General features: G+C 43.2%; 1 protein-coding gene across 1 annotated transcript in view; it reads right to left on the minus strand.

The window, feature by feature from the left end:
• Nucleotides 1-10,658: 10,658 nt before the first annotated feature.
• LOC129696244 (protein APCDD1-like) overlaps nt 10,659-13,809 on the minus strand; it is a 41,811-nt gene continuing 38,660 nt past the window's right edge. The window contains exon 5 of the mRNA XM_055633950.1: nt 10,659-12,285. Coding sequence (XP_055489925.1) covers nt 11,840-12,285 — 446 coding nt within the window. The 3' untranslated portion in view covers nt 10,659-11,839. The remainder of the gene's footprint in view (nt 12,286-13,809) is intronic.

Genomic DNA, 13,809 nt, shown 5'->3' on the forward strand with positions numbered 1-13,809 from the left:
CACTGTGGTGGATGTTAATTTGTGTTTATTGTTGTTTATTATTGTATGTATGACTGCAGGCATGAAATTTTGTTCAGACCATAAGGTCTGAATGCCAATAAAGGTAATTCTAATTCTAATTCTAATTCCTGGTTGGATCCCTTTCCAGTCTACCTTGGCCAGCTCCTCTCTCATGCATTCATAGTCCCCTTTGTTCAACTGCATCACTGACACTTCCAATTTAACCTTCTCAAATTGCAGATTAAAATACCTCCAGTGCCTTCAGGGTCGGCTGCAGGAGACGACCACGAGACACAAAGTTGGTCTGGCGAGGAGAAGAGGGACGTCGATCGCGGGCCGATCTGATTGAAGGTGACGGAGGGAGATCCTTCCTGTAGGAGCCCGGGGCTCAGGGACTACTCCAATAAACTGAGCATGGGGGTGGACTGGACTTTGGAAATGGCACCACAACATGGCGAAGCCTGCATATTTAAATATGCCCACACGCATCACTGTGCAGTTGCACATGTGACAGTGAACCGCCGTTGCAAATCAGCTTTAAAAGAATCATTCTGGCTGAAAGTGACCTATTTTGCCACCAGGTGGTGCACAATGCAAGCTCGTGAAAGTCTTTGTAAGCTGGTGAGATCGAGCATGGAAACGCATTTGACCATGCTGACCATTGATCACCACATTTCACAGTTGTAGGTCATCCCAGTTTGGTTTAAAAATGCAGACTGGATACAGGAGCCGCAGCCCACCGAGTCCACATGCCCATTGATCACGGGTGGTCTTTATCCTTCCACTTTCTCATCTACGCCCCCTACACAACGGGGGCAATTTATAGAGGTTGATTAACCTACAAACCCACACGTCTTTGGCATGTGAGAGGAAACCAGCGCACCCGGTTAAATCTTCAGTCACTGGGAGAACTCAACACAAACATCAATGGTCAGGATTGAGCCCAGGTGTCTAGTGCTGTGAGACAGCAGTTCTACCAGCTGTGCCACTGCTGCACATCCTCTTCCATTCCCTACACCAGGAGCATTTTTTTTAGAGGCCAGTTAACCTACAAACCTGCAAGTCTTTTAGTAGGTAAAAGTCCTTCCATGTGTTTGTAGTTGGTCAGTTTCAAATGAGCGTTTCATTAAAGTATAAAGCACTACAGTTTTTGCTACACAAGGTTGCGAAGTGCTGAAGTAACAGCATATCAGGCAGCATCTCTGAAGACCATGGACGGGTGACATTTTGGGTCGAGACCCTTCTTCAGACCGATTGTAGGGGAGGGAGAGGCAAGATCTGCGTGGCAGGTAATAGATTGGTCAATGGTTTATTGACACATGTGCCAGATACAGGAAAATACATGTTTTGCAACCCAGTACATAAGTATTACCACCCAATCAGTACAGTATGCACAGAACAGCCCACTGAGTCCATATGCAAAAGCCATCATTTCAGTGCCAGCTGCAATTGGCCACAAAGCCCATTGCAGCCTTTGCTTCCATTCGGGTCGTCCTGCCATCTGATGTCCCTCTCCACACTTGGCCCTCTTCCGCCAGTGTTCCCCCCGGGGTGGCTCCCGCAGCCAACCTTGAGGGCTCTTCCCCCCCCCCCCCCCCCCAGTTCCTCTCTCTGGGCCCATTGTGTAGTGTCATTCACAATCTCCCTCCATCTCCTCTCCGATTCCCAGACCACTAAGTGAGCAGAGGATGGGCTTGGTGGCCTTCCCTCCAAGCGAGCTGGGCCTTCGGTTGGGTTGCAGCCGATCTTTAGAGAGTGATGTTGAAGCTTCTGTGAAGAAGGATCGCGACCCAAAATGTCACCTAACCATGTTCTCCCATGATGCTGCCCGACCTGCTGATTTACTCCAGCACTTTGTGTCCTTTTGTGTATTAACCAGCATCCACATTCTTTGTTTCTACAGTTATAGCTGGCTGTGTTTCAGTGATCAATACTATATATTGGACATTGCTCGTATTTCAACTGGTAATTGAAAAGCTAAATTTTCGCTACACAGTCATCCCGAAAGTGCTGAACTTTGGAATAGATGCCATAATAAAATTTAGAAATGTCAATGTTCATGATTCTAACGTATTCCTGCATTACACCCACTTTAATTGTGGAATGAGAAGGAAAGCATAGTTAACTTAATTTCAGTGCTGTAGTGGATTTGATCTCTAACATTATAAGTTTGCTAAATTCAAAAATGTACATTTGAGTAATTCATATTAATAACACACATTTAGCATCAAAGTATAGGTCCATTTAAAAAAAAGTGTTTCGAACAATGTGATGAGGGAATGCACTCGGTTTGAGACATTTGTGATGTTATCTCATTGCTGCATCTTTCGCAATAAATGACATACATGAGTGATTTGCTGAAAAAACTTGAACCAGTCTGTTTTATTCATGTGCATTTTGGATAGAAAATTGTCTTTAGATTAAAGATTTGATTAAATGTTAGCCTTGTAAGTCCAATAAAACTTCAGAATAGCTTCCATTAGCAACCAGATGGGTGCCTATTATTTGTAGTATATAGAATCATACAGCACAGAAACAAGCTCTTTGTCCCAACTCGTCCATGCTGACCGAGACGCCCCATCTAAGCTAGTTCTATTTGCCTGAATTTGCTCATACATCTCTAAACCTTTCCCCTCCATGTACCTATCCAAGTGTTTTTTTAAATGTCATTATAGTACCTGCTCAACAACATAGTGAAAAGGTTGCCTCTCGGGTTCCTATTAAATCTTTCCCGTCTCAACTTGAACCCATATCCTCCGGCTCCAGATTTCCCTATGGTAGGTAAAGACTCTTGTCAATTCCCTTCACTATTTTATACACCTTGATGAAATCACCCCTATAGCTTCCTGCGCTCCAAGGAATAGTGTGCTAACCTCTCCCTCTTGCTCAGGCTGTCAAGTCCTGGCAACTTCCTCGTATATCTTTTTACTCTTCCAGCTTAATGACATTCTTCCTACAGCAGGGTGATTAAAACTGAACACAGTACTCCAAATGCAGCCTGACCAACATTTTGTAAATGAGGTGCATTTTATTTCAAAATGATTTTGGTTTTACATTCTATAAATATCTGATTCTAATATTTATGTACTACAGACTGTACAGAGCCTGTTAAATTCCTGTTTTACCATTTTAATATCACTTCCACTGGTATCTTGTGGATAAAATAATTCTCAATCAACACAGCACCAGATGGGAAATATTACAGGCTGCATATCCTTCAGTAGATAAATTACTAGTTTTCCTTCAGTTCCTTTGAACACACAATTTAATCAAATATTCAGTTTAAGTTTCAAACAAACCATAAACTGCTCTAGAGAATCATTAAGTTCAAAGCCAAAGTTCAGTGCACGGCTAAGTACAAGGAGTCTCTCTAGTGGATGTCATCTATTAGCAGATCTGCAAAAACTGCATACAGAGTAATGTAAAACACTTGTTTAAACAATGCTTCGAAGTGCAGTTATGCTGCAGATTTTCATTTACAGTTTACGAACGATTCTCCCTAATGCATGTAAGATGAGCAGCTGTATTTGTGTCCACGAATGAACTCAAATATGTTTCAACAATGCTCTTGCTGATCAGACAGCCATCGTAGTCTGTCCTCACCTTCTCCATCATGGTCTGGTTTGGCTCAGCCTCCAAGCACGACATCCGGAGGCTGCAGCGAATCGTCCAATCAGCTGAGAAGGTTATTGGTTGCAACCTTCCCTCCATTGATGAACTGTACACTGCAAGGGCCAGCAAGCGAGCAGGTAAGTTCATCTCTGACCCCTCACCCTGGCCACAAACTCTTTCGAATCACTTCGCTCTGGATAGCGACTCCGGACTGTCAAAGCTGTCACAGCCAGACATAAAACAGCTTTTTCCCATGATTAGTAGCTCTACTCAATAACCAAATATCTGTAGCCTCCTTTTGGTCTGGTATTTTACTTAATTCACATGTTTAATCAATAATGTTTTATTATTAATGTTTAATGTGTCATTTCTGTCACTATGTCATTGTCACTTGTGGGCGGAGCACCAAGGCAAATTCCTTGTATGTGAATACTTGGCCAATAAACTCATTTATTCATACATAAGCTCATTCATTCATACTATTGATCCACTCAGTTGATATTGTGAATAAACTCATCCATGTATGATATTTCGGGGACAGTGATGCTGGGCTGGTGTATTGTAGACTATTGGATATCCAATACATCCAACTCACTTTTTAAATTTACCCTGGATTTATGCAGTTGTTAAATCATTTTTTTTCCATTTAATTTAAATTCCCCAGCAGTCTAATGGGATTTGAACCTGTCCGTAGATCAGGGAACCACATTTGTTATGGCTAGTTGAGTAAATTAACTCTTATTGTACTTCCCAGGTTCAGTTTGATTAAAATTAATTAAACACAATTTCAGGAGTGCATTACTGCTGAAGCAGTAACATGATGGTGCAGCGGTAGAGTTGCTATCTCACAGCACCAGAGACCCGGGTTCGATCCTGACTATGGGTGCTTTCTGCACAGAGTTTGCACGTTCTTCATGTGACCGCGTGGATTTTTTCTGGGTGTTCTGGTTTCCTCCTACATTTTAAAGACGTGCAGGTTTGTAGGTTAATTGGTTTTGGTAAAATCGTGTAGGATAGTGCCAGTGTATGGGGATTACTGGTGGGCTGAAGGGCCTGTTTCTGCGCTGTATCTCTAAACTGCACTATGTTTGTTCTACCATAGGTAGGCATTTGGCTTGTGCTACTACAAATTAATTTTGTGCATGGTCCCAAGCAAGTTGGATAAATATAGCCAGCTTGCTTCTATAGGGAGAGGAAATAACTTCAGAGGTCGTGCAGAGATACGATAAATTTGGTTTACTGAATGAAATTCTTAAATATGTGTAAAATGAAGGTATGGGAATAAAATGAGATTGGATGCAAGCACAATACAAAGCAAAAGCTTTTTCAATAAACTTTTTTAAAAAACTATTGGAGGTGAGGACCATAAGACTTGGCTGTAAAGAACAGGCTTGCACACAAGAGATCTGTCGGACTCTTCCAGATTTTCTCAAATGATTTATTTATTTTCTGGGAAGAAGTATAGCTGGCAAGGCCAGCTATTACAGTCTATCGCTAATTCACCTTGAGAGGTGGTGGTAAGCCCGTGCCTTGAATTTCTGTGGAAGATGTGGGCAAGGTACTTAAGATCATGTCATAGGAGTAGAATTAGGCCATTCGGCCCATCAAGTCTACTCATCCATTCAATCATGGCTGATCTATCTTTATTATCACCACCCTCTGAGTAAAGAAATTCCTCCTCGTATCCTTCCTAAAAGATCGTTCTTTAATTCTGAGGCTATGACCTATAGTCCTAGACTCACCCACAAGTGGAAACATCCTCCCCACATCCATTCTATCCAAGCCTTTATTCCGTACGTTTCAATGAGGTCCCTCCTCATTCTTCTAAACTCCAGCGAATATTGGCCCAGTGCTGCAAACGCTCATCATATGTTAACTTACTCATTCCTGGGATCATTCTTGTAAACCTCTGGACCTTCTCCAGAGCCAGCACATCCTTCCTCCGATATGGTGCCCAAAATTGCTCACAATATTCCAAATACAGCCCGACTGGAGCCTCAGCATTGCATCCCTGTTTTTGTATGCAAGCCCTCTCAAAATAAAATGCTAGCATTGTGTTTCTTTCTTGACTTCTGATTTGACTTTTTGGGAATCCTGCACCAACACTCCCAAGTTCATTTGCAACTCCGATTTCTGGATTCTCTCCCCATTTAGAAAATAATGTACACCTTTATTCCTACTACCAAAATGCATGACTCCACACTTTGCTATACTATATTTCGTCATGTCACTTCCCTGCCCACTCTCCCAACCTGTCCAAGTCCCTGCTTCACCACACGACCTGCACCTCCACCTATTTTCGTATCAGATTCAGATTCAGATTCAATTCAGATTCAGATTCAATTTTAATTGTCATTGTCAGTGTACAGTACAGAGACAACGAAATGCATTTAGCATCTCCCTTGAAGAGCGACATAGCAAACGATTTGGATTAAAAAAAAAATAATAAGTGTCCGGGGGGGGGGGGGGGGGGGAGATGATTGGCAGTCACCAAGGTACATTGTTGAGTAGAGTGACAGCCGCCGGAAAGAAGCTGTTCCTCGACCTGCTGGTTCGGCAACGGAGAGACCTGTAGCGCCTCCCGGATGGTAGGAGGGTAAACAGTCCATGGTTGGGGTGAGAGCAGTCCTTGGCGATGCTGAGCGCCCTCCGCAGACAGCGCTTGCTTTGGACAGACTCAATGGAGGGGAGCGTGGAACCGGTGATGCGTTGGGCAATTTTCACCACCCTCTGCAATGCCTTCCGGTCGGAGGCAGAGCAGTTGCCATACCATACTGTGATGCAGTTGGTAAGGATGCTCTCGATGGTGCAGCGGTAGAAGTTCACCAGGATCTGAGGAGACAGATGGACCTTCTTCAGTCTCCTCAGGAAGAAGAGACGCTGATGAGCCTTCTTGATCAGAGTAGAGGTATTGTGGGTCCAAGAGAGGTCATCGGAGATGTTGACTCCCAAGAACCTGAAGCTAGAAACACGTTCCACCTCCGTCCCGTTAATGTGGATGGGGGTGTGCGTGCCGCCTCTGGACTTCCTGAAGTCTACAATGAGCTCCTTGGTCTTCTTGGAGTTAAGGGCCAGGTTGTTGTCAGCGCACCATGCTGCTACGTGCTGGACCTCCTCCCTGTAGGCCAGCTCATTGTTGTTGCTGATGACGCCAATCACCGTTGTATCATCTGCATACTTGATGATGGTGTTAGTACCATGTACAGGTGTGCAGTCATAGATGAAGAGGGAGTAGAGGAGGGGGCTCACAAATCAACCGCAAACTTGTCACAAAGCTTTCAATCCCCACCTCCAAATCATTAATATACAACGTGAAGAGTAGCGGCCCCAGCACCAAGCCCTGCTGAACTCCATTAGTCACCAGCAGCCTACCAGAAAAAGCCCCCTTTATTGCCTTCTGTCATCCAATCTGCCTGATATCATGCTAGTTTGACACCATGGGCACTCAACTTCCTTAACAGCTTCCCATGTCGCGCTTTATCAAAGCTTTCTGAAAATCTAGGGAAACAACATCTACTGACTCCTTTGTCCTGCTATTTACTATAAAGAATTCCAGCAAATTTGGCAGGCAAAACCTCTCCTTCACAAAGCCATGTTGACCTTGGCCTATTTTATCGTAGCCTCATCCTTTATGACTTATGACAGAATGCTGAAGGAACATTGGCAACCACCCTCAGTAAGATTAATAGTTTAGAGATCTATTGAACTATTGAAGTTAAAAAGATCTATGCAAGTACAGACTATCATTATGAAGTCAGTAAATACTAGTTTGAAAACTGACAGGGTCTTATTGAAGGAGTAAAAAAACAATCACAATTTCTTGCTCCATAATTTCACTTGAAATTATCTTTGCAAGAATGAATTAATAAGCAGTTTTCAACCTTGATTTACAACGGTGAAGAATTTACTTTTAACTTCATAATTTTTATGAGTGATATGACTCAAAGTGGCCCATATTTTAATGCAGTGAAACCTGGGATAATGCTGATGCAAAGGTAATAATTAAATGCTTTTCATTTATAAATTATCTTGTAAAACCATCTCAAGGTGCCAAGCACAAGCATTTTCAATCAAAAGTTGAAGCTGGGAATGTTGTGCAGCACCTACACAGTGAATGACAGGGCTCCGGGGAGTGTGGAGCAGAGAAATGTGGGAGTGCATGTATCATTGAAAGTGGCACCACAGGTAGATAAGGTGGTCAAAAAGGTTTTTGGCAAATTGGCCTTCATCAGAGTATTGAATATAGAAGTTGGGAGGTCATGTTGCAGATATATAAGACATTGGTGAGGCCACTGAATATTGTTCTTTAGTTTTGGCTACTATGTTACAGAAAATATGTCAAGCTGGAAAGGGCATAGAGGAGATTTGCGAAAATGTTGCCAGGACTCGAGGGCCTGATTAATAGGTAGAAGTTGAGCAGGCTAGGCCTTTATCCTTGGAACGCAAGACGATGAGAGGTGATCTTATAGAACATGAGAGGAATAGATCGAATAGAATCGCTTGCCCAGAAAAGGGGAATTGAGAACCAAAGGACATTGTTTTAAGGTGAGGGGGTGGAGATTTAATAGGAACATGAGGGGTAACTATTATCCCCAAAGTGGATGGAATGAGCTGCCAGACGAGATGGTTGAGGTAGGTACCATAACAACATTCAAGAAACATTTAGACAGGTACATGGATAGGATAGGTACAGAGGGATATAGGTCAAATGCAGGCAGGTGGGACTAGTATAGATGGGATATGTCAGTCGGTGTGGGCAAGTTGGGCTAAAGGACTTGTTTCCACGCTGACCCTATGACAACTACTGAACTACTTATTGAACATGATCAAAATTTATCAATGGTTTGTTATTCAGGAGTATCATAACAGAGTGAAAAGAGACCCAGAGATTGAGGGAGGGAATTTTGGAGCTTGCAGCTTGGGAGGTGAAAGCACACTTTGCTAAAGATGGTAACAAAGTAATTGCCATCTTCAAAAATAGGAGTTTAACAACACCCAAATAAAATTCAGGCTGTTACTATTATTGAATTCCATAGTCTATTGACACTGTGTGAGACCTTGTGTGAATGAACACAATTTAAATTCATTTTATCCCATATTATGTTACAACAGTTTACTTAGTTTCCAATTTCTTACTGACAGCACCAGAGCATAACTGAAAAATAACAGTATCTTTCTAAAATGTTTATTTAAATGGATGCCTCCATTTATTCTGATTGGCCTCCTAAGTATATACCCAAATGGGAGCCTGTATAATAACCATATAACCATATAACAATTACAGCACGGAAACAGGCCATCTCGGCCCTACAAGTCCATGCCGAACAATTTTTTTTTTCCCCTTAGTCCCACCTGCCTGCACTCATACCATAACCCTCCATTCCCTTCTCATCCATATGCCTATCCAATTTATTTTTAAATTGGATAGAGAAGTTTAGTTTAGTTTAGTCCGCACCGACCAGCGATACCCGCACATTAACACTATCCTACACACACTAGGGACAATTTACACATACACCAAGCTAATTAATCTGCATATCTGTACGTCTTTGGAGTGTGGGAGGAAACCCAAGATCTCTGAGAAAACCCATGTGGTCACTGGGGGAACATACAAACTCCATACAGACAGCACCCATAGTCGGGATCGAACCCGGGTCTGTAAGGCAGCAACTCTACCTCTGCTCCACTGGCTGCCCAGTGGCCGCTAATTAAATTATAAATTTTCCTCAGTGGCACAAACTGATAGATCATAGCATCGGATCTGAGGTCCAGCTTCTTAATCTCAGCTGTGCCAATCACACAGAGTTACGAAAAGATATTTCTTCACAGTGAGAGGCATGAAAACAGATTTGGCATGTCTCTTCACAAACTTCTACATAAAGTATCCTGATTGCTTGCATGAAGATCTGGTGCGGCAATTCCAATACACAGGAATGCAAGAGGCTGCAGAGAGAGGTGGACTCAGTCCAGTCATCATGGGTACAGCCCTCCCACAATTAAAATCCCCTCCATAAGGTGCTACCTTAAGAAGACTGCATCTATCAAAGATCCCCACCATTTGGGCATTGTGATGCTGCTACAAACAAGATTGTCATTGTACCTGTAAATCATTGTATGTATAGAAAGGAACTGCAGACGCTGATAGATACCAAAGATGGTCACAAAATACTGGTGTAACTCAGTGGGTCAGGCAGGATCTCTGGAGAAAAAGGATGGGTGACGTTTTGGGTCGGGACCCTTCTTCGGAATGAAAGTAGAGTGGAGGGAGCTGTAGGCAGGTAAAGGCCAGAACAACGCTGGGCCAGCAACAGATGACCAAGGAATGGTGGAACCAATAATGGGCCATTGTTAGCTGGGGAAGATGTGTTAACAAAGGGAAACAAGGATGAAAACAGTGGAACTAGTAGAATGATTAAAGAGGGGAGAGAATGAATGCAGGGGTTACTTGAAATGAGAGAAATCAACGTTAATACTGCTGGGTTGAAAGCTGCCCAAGCAAAATATGAGGTGTTCCTTAAATTTAAATTTAACAGGTGTCAGCGGTTATAGGAAGAAGGCACGACAATGGGATTAGGAGGGAGAGATAGATCAACCATGATTGAATGGCAGAGTAGACTTGTTGGGCCAAAATTCTACTCCTATCACTTATGACCTTATAATTTGCATGTTGCCTCATTGACAGTGAAGGAGGCCCAGGACAGAATGGTCAGTCTGGGAAAGGGAAGGGAAGTTATACTGGTAACTCAAATCAACTAACGTGTGATTTAACAAGTGTGTTACTACTTACCTGCTGAGCAAGTTACCACCCTGATTATAGCAGTGCAAAATAAATTAAACGGGCTTAAATGTAATGAAGTAGTCTATCCAATCCAATCTATGTGGTCTGAGTTTAACCAATATGCATTTGTAGCTGGCTGGGAAACTCGTACAAAACCGACTGTAGTCTTGAGCTGGGTGGGCTCTTTCAACTGGCCCTGATGCAGTGTCTCGACCTTAAACGTTGACAAATCCTTTCCCTTTACAGATGCGGCTCGACACATTGAGTTTGTCCAGAAGTTTATTTTTCTGCTCCAGATTTCAACATCTGTCGTATCCTCTGTCTTTATATTTGCTTTCTTTGCTGCTGCACCTCGGAAGTCTTATTTGAGAAAGTGGTCTGTGATTCCATTTTGCAATTTTATTCAATACAGCTTAAAATATTCACCCTTATAAGAAACTCACAAACTACTTTGACAATCTGAAATAACTCATGATAGTTGCATTATTTTGTTGGAATAATGCTAAACTCATTAATAATGCACCTTTAACAATAAACTAAATGCTTTTCCCTCCAGTACAATGCCATTTGCATCCAAAAATAACCCAATAACGATTTAATTTGAAGTTTCTTTTTATATATATGTAGAAATTAAGAGAATAACAAACAGACAACTTGTGTAAATCAGAAAATATTTAAACCATAGCATAATGATTTAGTTGCTATCTAATTACCCAAACGCACATTTAAAAAATATGATTTTAGAAATTACCGTAAGCATGTACAAAAATTAATTATGCAAAAAAAAGTTAAGAACAAACCAATAGAAACATCTGATTACTTGTAATATAAATAATGTCAAACCTACATCTAGATTTATAATGAAGAAACTGGAATCAAGTGCCACACAAAATCCACAGCAGAAACATCGCTGATTTATATAGACATTGTACAATTATTTACTTGTATCCTTATAAGGAAAAATAAAATGTAGAAGCAGTATTTTTAAAAATACCATACTTTTTTTTACTAGTATTGATGGAAGATAGTAGTGACTTTTTTATTCTCATCCGTTGTTTGCTTTTGCAACTGCAGATTTTGCATGTTGAAACTTCTGATTCCTTTTAAATAAACAAATACTTTCAATTTGCCAATTAAAATTAACCTCCAGAGTTGCGTGAAACAGAGTCCTCAGGAGGAGAATGCCACAGATGACGTTGCTTGGCAAACTAGGTAAATATTTTACAGTGCGAATAAAATCTTCCATCTTAATAAAGTGCGTTTACTGTGTGCAGTGGATGCTACTAGTTCCATGCCTGAAGTTGACTGCAGGGAGTTCAATGTGGAAAATTCATATTGACACCTTCAAATGGAGAAACAGTATTTGGCCATTGAAGCGAGTAAACTGTCTGAATGAAGAAAGAAACTCTATTTTCTTAGAGTTGGAGCCACAGAAGATTGAGGCTGTGCTTAGCAGTAAACGTGCCTGACCATGCAAATAAACAGTAATACAGCAGCACCTGCAGAGTGGTGGTATCTCACTGATCCATTGTTGATATTTTTGCTTTGATTACTGTTTTCCGTTGACTCATCCAACCTGTCCACAGATGCAGCACACTGGACCAATGGGGCCTGGTAAGATGTAGCCCTCTTCTCAGGTCTATCTGGACTGGATCCGTCGCTCGGTCTCTGCCCATTGAAGAGCAGGTACCGGCCTTTAGCGTCCTGTTCCATCTTAAAGAGCTCGTACTCGGTGTGGGGAAGACCGATCCCCAGAGCCACGCAGCCGTTGGTGTGCGTTACGTCTTGTTCCACGCCAATATGCCACGATCCCTCAGCCCCACATGCATTGCCACTAAAAACGTTCAAGAGCGAAACGGTAGCTGCATCCATTGGAGTCACCTTCATGTGGTTCACTGAAACAAGATTTTAAAAGGTTATGGGGACGCAAGGAACTGTAGGTGGTGGTTTACAAAAAAAAAGCAAGTGTTAAGAGTAATTCAGTGGGTTAGGCAGCATCTCGAGAGGATGTGGATGGATGGTGTTTTGGGTCGGGATACTTCTTCAGTCTGATACTAAGTATTTGACTGATATTTCTTCAGTCAGCAATACTGCCTTACCTGCTGAGTTACTCCAGCACTTTTTGTTTAAGAAGGTTATGCTAATTATTTAATATAATATATTAACTTCTGCCCATATGTTGAGGCTGCATTTATGGGAAGAGAAACACATTCAAACCATTTCAAATTCAAGTATTTCATCCAGACCAGAGCTGCTGCCTCACCGCGCCAAAGACCCGGGTTCGATCCTGACTTTGGGTGCTGCCTGTGTGGAGTTTGCACATTCACGCGGGTTTCCTCGGGGTGCTTCTGGTCACCTCCGACAACCGAAAGACATGTGGGCTTGCAGGTCTATTGGCCTCTCTGAAATTGCCCCTAGCGTGTAGAGAGTGGATGACAACGTTGGATAATAGATAACTAGTGTGAACAGGTGTTGAATGGTCAGTGTGAACAGTGGTGAATCTGAATGGTGGTGAATCTGTGGAACTCATTGCCACAGAAAGCTGTGGGGGCCAAGTCAATGGATATTTTTAAGAGGGAGATTGACAGATTCTTGATTAGTACGCATATCAGTGGTCATGGGGAGAAGGTAGGAGAATGGGGTTGAGAGGGAAAGATAGATCAGCCTCGATCAAATGGCAGAGTAAATTAGAATTAGAATTAGAATTACCTTTATTGTCATTCAGACTTTACGGTCTGAACAAAATTTCGTGCCTGCAGTCATACATACAATAATACAATAATCAACAACAATAAACACAAATTAACATCCACCACAGTGAGTCCTCCAAGCACCTCCTCACTGTGGTGGAGGCAAAAATCTTAGGGCTGCAGTCTCTCCCTCCTCTTCTCCCTCTGCACTGAGGCGATACCCCACCGGGCGATGGTACAAACAGTCCCGCGGCTCACCGAACCCCGCAAACGGGCCGGTTCAAACACGGCGGCCCGGGGTGGTCGAAGCTGCCGCCCTCCAGTCCAGCGGACGCAGCCGCCGGCCCGCGGCTGAACCCCGGACTCAGGTCACCGCCGCCAGAACGCCGTCCCAGCCACCGGAGCACCGTTCCAGCCCCTAGCCGGATCGCCCTCACGTGAGTGCCGTTCCACCCTCGAGCTGGGCCGCTCCGATGGGAGCGCCACAGCCCCTCACGGGAGAGTCTCAGCCCCACGCCAGGCCGCCCTCACGGGAGCGTCACAGCCCCTCACGGGAGCGGCGTTCCAGCCCCGAGCCGGACCGCCCTCACGGGAGCGAGCCCAGGGCAAGTCCTGACTGGCTCTGCCTCCGGAGTCTCGAGGTCGCCAGCTCCGCCATTAGGCCTCAGCACAGACGGAGGCAGAGAAGGGGGATACGACAAAAAAGTCGCATTCCTCCGAAGGGAGAGA

This window comes from Leucoraja erinacea, chromosome 4 (genome assembly GCF_028641065.1).
Source record: "Leucoraja erinacea ecotype New England chromosome 4, Leri_hhj_1, whole genome shotgun sequence".
In the NCBI taxonomy this organism is placed as follows: Eukaryota; Metazoa; Chordata; class Chondrichthyes; order Rajiformes; family Rajidae; genus Leucoraja; species Leucoraja erinaceus.